Genomic DNA, 11,921 nt, shown 5'->3' with positions numbered 1-11,921 from the left:
TCAATACGATCCAAACGTGAGGTGAACGTAACTGTCGTCTGCGATCTCCCATATAATATAGTTTTAGCGCACAGTCCTAGTCGTAGCCCCACGCTACGCAGACCTCTACGTCGTAGAGACGTACAGGTTATAATAATTTTTACCTATCGTCATAAAATAACGTCGCCATTTTTTGTAAAAAATTAAGAGGTCAACAAAAAGAAAGTAAGTAATCATTAGCGTGGGTTTATTTGAGAACTTCAGTACAAATTTCAATAACATATACAAAATAAAAAAACATATTTGCTAAGGGTCAATTTATAATAGCGCAGAGTCGAAGCGAAGCGAAGCGAATTCCCAAAAACTGAATATAGAAATTTCAACCTTAACTCGAGAGCGTGAAGCATACATTTCATCTGCGAGGCCAATCAATGCTCGCGTTGGTCGGGCGCAGTCATGCATTCGCGCGGATGCTCACACCTGTTTTGATTCTCAGAAGTAATAAAGTGCGTTAACGCTTTGGAGTTAAGGTGAATAATAATATAATGTTCAGTTTTAATAATTCGCTTCGATGCGCTTCGACTCTGCACTACTAGTATAAATTAACCCTGAGCAGTTTGCAAACCGGCTCGTTTTAAAGCTACGAGAGTAATTTTTTCACCGATATTTCTATTTTGAATGGTACTTTACGTACCAGAAAATATTTGCCTAAGGTTCAATTCAGACCGCGACGCGACGCGTAGATGCATTTTTAAATTAGTATGGATTTGACAGATTCGCAAGACGTCTCACGCTGACGACATCTGTCAAATCCATACAAATTTAGGTCGCGTCGCGTCGCGCCTCGCCTCGTCACGTTGCGGTCTGAATCTGAAACTAAGGGTCAGTTCAGAATTCAACGTGACGAGGCGAGGCGAGGCGCGACGCGTAATGACGTGACGCGCCGCGCATCTCAAAAGCACCAAAAATCGGTGGGAAAAGAAGGCAGTAAGGTGCTTTTAATTGTTGATAACGCACCCACTCATCCTACAGCAGAACTGTTGGAAAGAGAGAATGGGCAGTTTAAAACGACGTTTTTGCCTCCCAATGTTACAAGTTTGCTGCAACCCATGGACCAGTCTGTTATTGAAACAATGAAGCGCCATTACAGAAGGCAACTGCTGAGAAAACTGCTGATCGAAGGTGCTGAAGATGAAGAATTGGTTTTGGCAAATCATAGCAAAATAAATTTAAAGGACTGCTGTTACATGGTAGCGGAAGCTTGGAGTTTGGTTACGGCAGTGACGCTAAGACGTGCGTGGAATAAACTGAAAGGCCTACCGTCTGAGAAGAACAAAAAAAAAGAAAATGAGAAACAAGAATATGGAGAGGATGATGATGATGAAGATGCGTTGTCACTAGAGGAAATAAGAAAAATTATTGTAAAAATTCCTGGTTGTACAGAAGTAAGTGCTGAAGATGTAGGAGAGTGGATGGCTTGTGACACGTCTGACCCTGGTTTTCAAATTCTCAATGACGATGAAATTGTTGTAAGTGTGAGAGAAGATGTTGAAGTGGAAGTGGAAGAAGAACTTTCTGCTGATGTTGAAGTAGACGCTGGACCATCAGCTAGTGAAGCATTTGCCGGCCTCGAGGCTGCTTTGAAGTGGATGGAGCGTCAGCCCGAGTGTGACCACTTGCAACTGCTCACCGTCAAGCGAATGCGTGATCTGGCTGCCCGAAAACGGTTGAAGACCGCAAAACAGCTTACATTAACGGAGATGTTTAAAAAACAATGATTTTTATTTCTAAACTTGTACATAAGTACATTTTATTTATATTTAAAACATGTGAAAATTTCATGTTTCTTTCATTTAATTCAATAAAAAAATAGTGCAATATCAAAACGTAGCTTTTATTCTCTCCAATGGCATTTTTTTTTTAAATCCGATTATCCGAATATTTGATTATCCGAATGGGCCCCGGTCCCCATTAATTCGGATAATTGGAGTTCTACATAAAACTGTAGAAATGACAATTCTGTACATTAAAGATATCCAAAAAATAACAAGCGGGGGCTGTTACTACATCGCTATAGAAGCCAAAACTGTGGTTAGTTTTTTGTCTGTCTGTCTGTCTGTCTGTATGTTTCTTCCAGCATCACACGAAAACTACTGATCCGATTTGAATGCGGTTTTCGCAGATATATTTGTCTTCTCCCAACTTAACATCTGGTGTACAAAAATTTTTCCCCCCACCTCTCCAAGGGGTCAAAAGAGGGGGTAAGATTTTGTACCAAACTTTTTTCTTTAACAAGAAAACTACTGATCCGATTTGAATACGGTTTTCGCAGATATATTTATCTTCTTCCAACTTAACATCTGGTGTATAAATTTTTCCCCCCTCACCCCTCTAAGGGGACCAAAGAGGGGGTCAAATTTTGTATCAAACTTTTTTCTTCAATGGACTAACTTTATATTATTAACAGTATTTTCCAATTTAACATCTGGTGTATAAAATTTTTCCCCCACCCCTTTAAGGGGGCCGAAGAGGGGGTCAGATATTGTATCAAACTTTTTTTTTAACATGAAAACTACTGATCCGATTTGAATATGGTTTTCGCAGATATATTTGTCTTCTTCCAACTTCATATCTGGTGTATAAAATTTTTCCCCCCCACCCTTCAAACGGACCAAAGAGGGGGCTGATTTTGTATCAAACTTTTTTCTTGAATAAACTTACATCATATTATAAACTGTATTTTCCAATTTAATATCTGGTGTAAAAAAAAATCCCCTCACCCCTCTAAGGGGACAAAAGAGGGGGCAAGATTTTGTATAAAACTTTTTTCTTTAACACGAAAATTACTGGGCCTGTAGACAAGTGGCAAAGCGCTAACGCTAACGTTAATGCTAGCGCTACAAAATGTATGCGATTTGACATAAGTCATCGCTTCGCTAGCGAATACTAATGTCAAATCCATACATTTTGTAGCGCTAGCGTTAGCGTTAGCGTTAGCGTTTTGCCACTTGTCTACGGGGGCTGATCGATTTGAATACGGTTTTTGCGTATATGCTAAGTTTGAATAAGGCATATGCCTTATTCAAACTTAGCATCTGCGCCACCTGGTAATGTTGCCAAGCAAAAACATGTTGCGTCGTTAGTGTTGAGTTTTAATTCTCCTTTAGGATCAAACAAAGTTATTTATTAAAAGTGAAATTAATCTAACCAAAACTAAACATACAGATTTTGAGTGTCGTTTGATTAACATGCGGGATGCTTTACCCCTGCCCTTACTTGGGGGGGCTGCGCCCCCCGCCTGGTAATGTTGCCAAGCAAAAACATGTTGCATCGTTAGTGTTGAGTTTTAATTCTTATTCCTTAGGAACAAACTAAGTTATTAATTAATAGTGAAACATGTGAAACATACAGATTTCGAGTGTCATTTGATTAATATGAGGGAGGCTTTGCCTGGATATGGACAGACGGACAGGCTGATATTATATCCTTGTACTCGAGTTCCGTTTTTTACCATTTGAGTAAGGGACCATAAAAAGGAGAGAATTATCCATTTCCGTTATTATACTATGGTAACGCCTACGAAGTCGCGGGAAACAGCTATCCATACTAATATTATAAATGCGAAAGTGTATTTGTTTGTTTGTCCTTTCTTCGCAGCCTAACGAAGCAACCAATTGACTTGATTTTGGCATCGACTTAGTTGAAAGGATAGAGAGTAACATAGGCTACTTTTGGTCTTGGAAAAACATCATGTTTCAAAAGGAGATTTGCAAGAATATTCGTATTGTACACGATTTTCGAATTTCACGCGAGTGAAGCCGCGGGCAAAAGCTAGTGTATTTAATATATTTCAGACGTGTTTTCCTCTTATTAATTAACTAATTTATATATTCCTTCGTAAAATTGGTTGGCGACTCTACATGAATCATGAGTGAAGTCTCTCTCCAAGTTCCAACTCCGAGTTTTGATTAAAATATTATTTAAAATCGCAATTGGTTTGTATTCTATATCTTATTAATTATTTATATTAAAGTATGAAATGATAATATTATGCAAGTATTATCATTTTATAGTTTATAAGTTATAACCAACAAGATGACCAGAGGCGGCGTAAGGTGTGGGCGGTGTGGGCGACGGCCTACGGCTTCGCAGTCTAAGGGGCCTCACGCCCCTTGGATCACGAGGTTTTTTATTAGGATTTACGAGTTTAAATACTCATAATATATTCATTAATAAAAGTTTGAGTATCAATAAATTCTTTCTCTCAACAAATCCATCCTCTTGCGTCATCCATCAGGGGGCCTCGCAAGACACATCTTGCCCACATCAAATTAAGGTCTCGCCCCGCCTTAGATGACACCCGCTACTCCGTTGCGCCAAAATTCGTTTATCGCGCGGGAACCGTACATTTTTCCGGGATAAAAATATCCTATGTCCTTTCCCGGGACTCAAAGTATATTTCAGCAAAATCGGTTCAGCGGTTTGGGCGTGAAGAGGTAACAGACAGACAGACACACTTTTGCATTTATAACAATATTAGTAAGTATGAATAAGTATATGTTATAGTATGGCTGGATTTGTATCCAAAGTACCTAGAGGATAAAAAGTATCATAATATGTCCATTCCGAGGACTCAATGTATCTTTATACCAAATTGCATTAAAATTGGTTCAGAGGTTTCAGTATGACGAGGTTACAGATAGACAGACTCTTTGACATTTAAAGTATTAGCACATAATATATATTAGTAGTTCCAAGTATTAGAAGGTATGGATTTGCAGTAGTATGTTAAATAAATTAATCTTTATTCTGTTGATGATTTCAGATCCCTAATTAAACTGAAGTTACAGAAAACAGTTGGATTTCAGATAGGTGAAATATTAAAGGACTGAGATTTTGGACATTTCCAACAATGTCCAAAATCAAACAATAATTCAAATTAATTGTGGAATAACAATTATATACAGCAAGCATTACAAAGCCAAGTAATAACTAATAATAATAGGTACTAATAGTCTGAGTGTGTTATAATAGTTTATAATTTTAATAAAAAATCTATTCAATAACCTGGGCTCTCTTATTTTAGAACTTTGCCATAATTGCAACAGTGTATTATAAAATATATGAGAGAGATATTATAGAATATATGAGATTAGACCAAATTAGACCAAACTTGGGCGGCAGCTACTGCCCTGGCGTCTCCCGCCAGGGCAGTAACTGCCGCCCAAGTTTGGTCCGCCCGCCGTAGGAGCTGGTTGCAAGGGTCTTCGCAGAGTTGCACCTCATCGTTTCAGAGAGGAGGTCATGGGGCGAAGGTCTGCAATGGAGGGAGCTCCGGCGGGTCCGAAGCCTGGAGGTGGCTGCTGAGGAGGTGGGGTGAGGACCTGGCGCAGGCCCAGTACGGTCAAAGTTTGCTGAGGCTGAAACCCCTTACCTTCCACCTTATACAGGTGCTCACCGGGCACGGATGCTTCGGTGCGTACCTGTGTAAGATCGCCAGGAGAGAGCCTACACCAGCCTGCCATGATTGTGGCGCTGCGGAGGACACGGCCCAGCACACACTGATGTGTGCGATCGTTGGGCCGTGCAGTGCCAGGATCTCACGGCGGTGCCTGGACGGGACCTTTCACTCTCGAGCACGGTTCGCTGCATGCTCGAGAGTGATGAGGCCTGGCAGGCGGTGATCTCTTCCTGTGAAACCATCCTTTCGCAGAAAGAGGCCGCGCAGCGAAACAGAGAGGATGATTCATTCTCCGTTCCGCTCCGACGGCGTAGGACGGGAGTGCGGAGGCGTCACTATGCGAACCTCCAAACTTCTGTCTAATCGGGGCTCCGGGCAAGGATGGGAACCTGCCCGGCTTAGCTAGTCCCGGCACCGAGGGGAACGCTTCAGTTTACCGAAGCGTTCCCTAACTTGGTGGAAGTCCGGTCCCTTATGAGGTAGACTTGCCGGTCGCGGAGAGATTCCTGTGTTAGACAGAACCAGGACATCCCACCGTACACGGCTGAAGGCAAGCCGCAGGTAGTTTTATTGCGTAAGCCCGGCACCCACATACCCCCGGGGTGCTTCAGTTTTTAAACTGAGGCACACCCCCAACCCCGGGCGCCCATAAAGGGTTTCCCCTGCGCACCAAAAAAAAATTTGACCAAACAGGTCCAGTCGTTCTCGAGTTTTAGCTACAGCAAACATGTGATAATAATTTTGACAGAAGATAGAGATAGTAATAATTATTGAGAGCCGAGTACCGACGTCGTCGTCGTCGTCGTCGTCGTCGTCAGGGGCGCCGCAGCGCGCGGCGCCAAGCTGCGCGCGCTCACTTTGAAATTGACGCGTCAACCTAGAGACGCGTCTAGCCGCCTCAGGCAGCCTTACGTCGAGAACCGTCTAGCGACGTCACAGAAGTTACATTGGAGTCTGTCAATTTAATGTCAACTTTTTTGTGTAGTAAATAAAGTTCAAATTTCAATTGGTTTTTAGAAATGCAGCTCGAGGTATCTGCGCGTCACGTTGCGGTCTGAATTGGCCCTAAATGACAGCGCAACCGCGACGCTATTTATTAAATGAATCGTTACATACAATTAGTGCTTGTGACCTCGTGGTGTGGTAGTTTTAGCGGCCTTACCGCTCGTTCGCGCGGACGCATGTAAATCGAGCCATATATAGACCTGGAGATGGTGACACCAAATACTTGGTCATTTGTATCAGGCTGGCGGTTCTACAAGGGTATAATTACGTTAAGGCAAAAAGGAAAATTATGGTCATAGCGCTCGCACTGGCAGCCCAAACGCGTGGGCGTTAATCAAACGTGTCGGATAAATAACGAGTGTCGAACGATTTGTTCCACAAAAATGCTTGTATTTTCAAATACTTAGTCGAAAAAAATAAGTTGGCGGTAACGTAATGCCATACTCCGTATGGCTTACAGCCCGCGATACCGACGCGAATACGTTAATTTTAATAAAAAAATTGAACCATATTTTGTACCAGGCTAATTTTTGCATAGCTAATCATCGTCGTCATTCACGAAAATCACCTTGCCATACTTTTCCGACAGGTCCCAATCTCCAGGCCTAATAGTTATTATATCTATAATTTAAACATGCAAGTGCTTGCATTTTTAATGAAGAAACCTAATCATCTTTCTAGGGTAATGATTAATGATTACAGTGGTCTTACTTGTCACATAATTTAAATTGGTTCCGTGCTCATCGTACTAATTTTAACGAATATTTCTTGGAGAAAATCGGGAAGAAATTAAAAGTTTTACAACTTACAACACAAATAAATGTTTTCTGAGTATACCGGATGAAACTCAAACGGAACATCCTATAGGATCCTATAGAATGTTCCGTTTGAGTTTCGGTGAACCTTTTTAAGAATACATTCGTGATACAACTTTTTGTTGACCGTCAGAAATACAAATCCCTATGAATCGAAATAATAAAACCGGCCAAGTGCGAGTTAGACTCGCCCATGAAGGGTTCCGCAGCAGCAATACTTAAGGTTTATTTCTATGAAATTAAAAGGTTTTTGATTTATTTTTATATTTCAGTTGATTTAATGAAAGTTAAATTAAGGTTTACCGTTTATGAAAAAAAACTACTTGCTAGATCTCGTTCAAACCAATTTATGGGGGCCCCTACAATTTTTAATAATTTTTCCATTTTTGTATCAAAATCTTAATGCGGTTCACAGACTACATCTACTTACCAAGTTTCAATAGTATAGCTCTTATAGTTTTGGAGAAAAGTGGCTGTGACATACGGATGGACAGACAGACACACAGACAGGCAGACATGACGAATCTATAAGGGTTCCGTTTTTTGCCATTTGGCTACGGAACCCTAAAAATTGACAATTCTGTGACGTTTGAGGATGTAGATATACTTGAATGTATGTAATTGATAATGCCTGTGCCTATATTTTAATTAGGATATTGCAGGTGTATGTTTCTGGATTCATATTTTTGCTAGCTATAACGCAGAACAGTAACTAGCGACATAATTCAGGCAACCCAAATATTATCATTGGGAAATTAATTCATGGGTAGATGACGGACCTACGTTATTTTGTCGGATTATGTCAAGTCTAGTCTTCAAATTACTACTTACTGCTCATATAACATAACCATAGTAAAAGGAGGGGAAGTAAGTTATCTTCATACAAAGACACCGCGCGCGACTTGTATGTGTGCGCCATAGTATCAATGCGTCGCGTCGCCACGTACGGCACACAACAAAATCTCGGCGGTACCAGCCTTATAAAACTGGCCGAGATTTTGTTGTGTGCCGTACGTGGCGACGCATTGATACTATGGCGCAAACATACAAGCCCCGCGCGGTGCCTTTGTATGAAGATAACTTAATTCCCGTCCTTTTACTATGACATAATCAAATAGCGTAGGTCCTCCATCTGCTTATGAATCAATTCCTCTGATCTCATTCGTGAATATACATTTTCTTTGTAAATAAAATGACACAGTTTCGCAGCGCTAAGAGAAAACAACCAATGCGTGTAGTGAGGATTAAAGTTTTTTCAATAATTACGACTAAAAGCATCGACCGTCCTCAGTGTCGCATTAACTTACACTCTTCCACGCTTTATGCAAAGAACTTTTAAAAACACATTACCTACAGAAGAATTAGATCTTTAGCAGTGAACATTGTTGGTATTTTGTACTCTAAAATTGTATACAATTAAATGTTTTCTGTTAATTTAAAAATAAGTTTTATATGATTACAATACAAACTTTTAAAGTAAGTCATCAATACCTGAATTGAACTAAAAATAAAGATGCTGTTTTATAAAAGTCCCTAATATCGATGGACCAAAATAAATAAATGGGACACAATACAAATTTCTGCCCATCTAGCGCCAAGCAAGGTCTTCACATTGAAACATCAAACAGCTTGATTTTATTACAAGCCTCAAAGAAACCTCTCCTTTTATATTTTGCTTAGGTTTTCAGTAATTTACTTATTATAGTTTATGTATAGTTTTTTTTTGTACTTTTTGTACTAAATGCATTTGTACATTTATCTTAAAATAATATTTGTTTTTTTTACGTCTATCACGGTTTTTCGTCGCTGTCCCGTCAGACATATCCTATAATATTGCTATACTGTGGTCCCGTCACTTAATTTTTTATTTATTTATCTCATCATCTATGGATACTTAAGAGGCCGGGTGCCATCGAAATTCGCATACATACGTAATACCAAAATCATTTTCTCATACGAAAATATTTAACATGTTTGAGTGAAAAATTCTTTAATTACAATAATTTTGTAAAAAGTTTTCACTATTTATACTTATTGTTTTGTGTGTCAATAGTATTACAAAATAATTTCATGAAATATACGATAAGACAATTGCAATGTTATGTTACGTTAAATATGAAATATTTAAAATAACCTAAGTGATATTAGACACTCCAATTTTATTTATATGAATAGATGAGCAATAATATTTTTATTACAAAAATACACTTATGTATTTTATTTACAATTATTAAAAATTGAAATAATATAAAAACAATAACATTCTATTATACTAATTATTAATTAAATTAAGTACATAATTCAAACTACAAAATTAACAATAACAATATATGCAGGTGTCAGGTTAATAATTGAAAGAAAAAAAAAGTGTGTTTGAGTTATTTTTCAGCTTAAAATAGTAATTACCTAAGTTCCTGCACAAAAATTTACTACAAAATATTTTAACACTAAAAATATTTTTTAGTACTTAGGTATTTAAATATTTTGTAGTAAATTTACTATTTTTTAATATATTATAGTATTTTAATATTTATATTTTACTACTATTTTACTATTTTTAGTGTTTAAATATTTTGTAGTAAATTTTTGTGCAGGAACCTAGGTTTCTGCTGACTGAAACTATTTTAAGCTGAAAAATAAATCAAACATGTTAAATATTTTCTTATGAGAAAATGATTTTTGTATTACGTATGTATGAGAATTTCGATGGCACCCGGTCCCTTAAATGTAATGAGGATTACAAAACATAAATGAAATTAATATAGCTATATGCTATGCAGTAAAGATACGACAGAAAAGTGACTCGGGTGTAAAATAAAATGGTATTGAGCTCAGCTGCAATCAAATTTCCGAAGCTAAATGATCGCTGGCAGACTCAAATTGAGTTCGATACGAAGCGATTGATCTCAGCAAACATCCTGTTTCATAGAATATCGAATTCACGTCCAAGAGGCGCTTAAATGTGTGCTCAAAATAAACATAAAACGACCGTTATAAACTTTCATGTCCGGTCAAAAGGCTCATAAATAAATAAAAAGATAATAATGTTAATCCTACTATCCTACTTCCTATCCTACAAGTTCTACTAGTAATATTATAAAGGCGAAAGTTTGTTTGGATGTATGGATGTTTGTTACTCTTTCACGCAAAAAAACTACTGAACGGATTTTAGTGAAACTTTACAATAATATAGCTTATACATCAGGATAACACATAGACTACAATTTTAACCGATTTTCAAAATGGTATGAGTGTTATGTTCAACGATTACTCCGCCAATTGTAAACCGATTTTCAAAATTTTTCTTTTGGTATACAGGCTGTAACAAAAATAAAGGGTGTAAAAAAAAGTGATAATACTTTAGGGTGTGTAAGTGTTCCTTGTAGAGAGTTCACTGTGAAAGTAGCAGCGCTGAAAGACCAAAATTTTTTTTCACTTTTGTATGGGGAAACTCGTGACGCTCGGGCCCATACAAAAGTGAAAAAAATGTTTAGTCTTTCAGCGCTGCTACTTTCACTGTGAACTCTCTACAAGGAACACGTACACACCCTAAAGTATTATCACTTTTTTTTTACACCCTTTATTTTTCTTACAGCCTGTATACCAAAAGAAAAATTTTGAAAATTGGTTTACAAATGGCGGAGTAATCGTTGAACATAACACTCATACCATTTTGAAAATCGGTTAAAATTGTAGTCTATGTGTTATTCTGATGTATAGAGTATCATCCCAATTTGGTATTATATTCATAAAAGTGGTGATCTGATGAAGGATCCATAAGTAATCGAGGGAACTCCTCGAAATTTATGGGGAAACATGTGGTGACTACAGTTTCGTGAGAAGTATTCTAAGCATATTATGCTACCAGCAAGTAAGATTTTGCACCGAGGTATACCTGCCAGGCTAGCACGGCTACCAGTAGAAATGCGAAAGTATGGACAAACTGTGGACATAAAGTTAAGGTCCGTTCCGATCTTTACCGCGGTTAATCGCAAACGACAAAAATTTAATTAAAATGCCACTGTATGACAGACCATAATATAGTAATATAAGGTAGGATATTATTTGAATATTTAGGACTATATTCGGTCATAAAGTGGCATTTTAATTGAATTTTTCGGAACGAAAATAGATCGGAACTTCACCTTAAGTTTATCGCCACAGTTTGTCTATACTTTCGCATTTCTACTGGTGGCCGTGCTAGCCCGGAATGTATACCGTGGTTCGGAAGGTGCTGAGAGAACTCCTGATTCTTTATAGATACAAGTTTGGGAGTTTTGGCGTTGTTTTAAGAACGGAAAGCATATGCTACTATGCAAATTACATTCATCATCATCATCATCATCATCATCATCACTACCATGCATCGTCCCATGATTATGAGCCTATTATGACTCTGTTATTAGTACTTTTCATAGTCTTTTAGATCGAGACTCGAGTTTTAATTTAAAACACTCTATACTTAATATTATAAAGCATTGACAAAGACACAGGTTTATTGTAATAATTTGTATGTATTTATTGATTATTGACTTTTTAATGACTATATTAACCATTTTATTATGTTATTGACTAACACCTATTTATGTCATCAAAATCGGTTAATTCTTTAGCGTCGTAATGGACATAGAGACAATTTCTCACTTTTTTAACATTAATAT

General features: G+C 37.9%; 1 protein-coding gene across 1 annotated transcript in view; it reads left to right on the top strand.

The window, feature by feature from the left end:
• Window positions 1–1,112: 1,112 nt before the first annotated feature.
• Window positions 1,113–11,921, top strand: part of LOC121729084 (gamma-aminobutyric acid receptor subunit alpha-2) — a 28,190-nt gene continuing 17,381 nt past the window's right edge. The window contains exon 1 of the mRNA XM_042117471.1: window positions 1,113–1,705. Within this exon, the coding sequence (XP_041973405.1) occupies window positions 1,113–1,705 (593 nt within the window). The remainder of the gene's footprint in view (window positions 1,706–11,921) is intronic.

The sequence above is a fragment of the Aricia agestis genome, chromosome 7, assembly GCF_905147365.1.
Source record: "Aricia agestis chromosome 7, ilAriAges1.1, whole genome shotgun sequence".
NCBI classification, from domain to species: Eukaryota; Metazoa; Arthropoda; class Insecta; order Lepidoptera; family Lycaenidae; genus Aricia; species Aricia agestis.
This window is presented reverse-complemented; position numbering and strand designations above follow the sequence as displayed.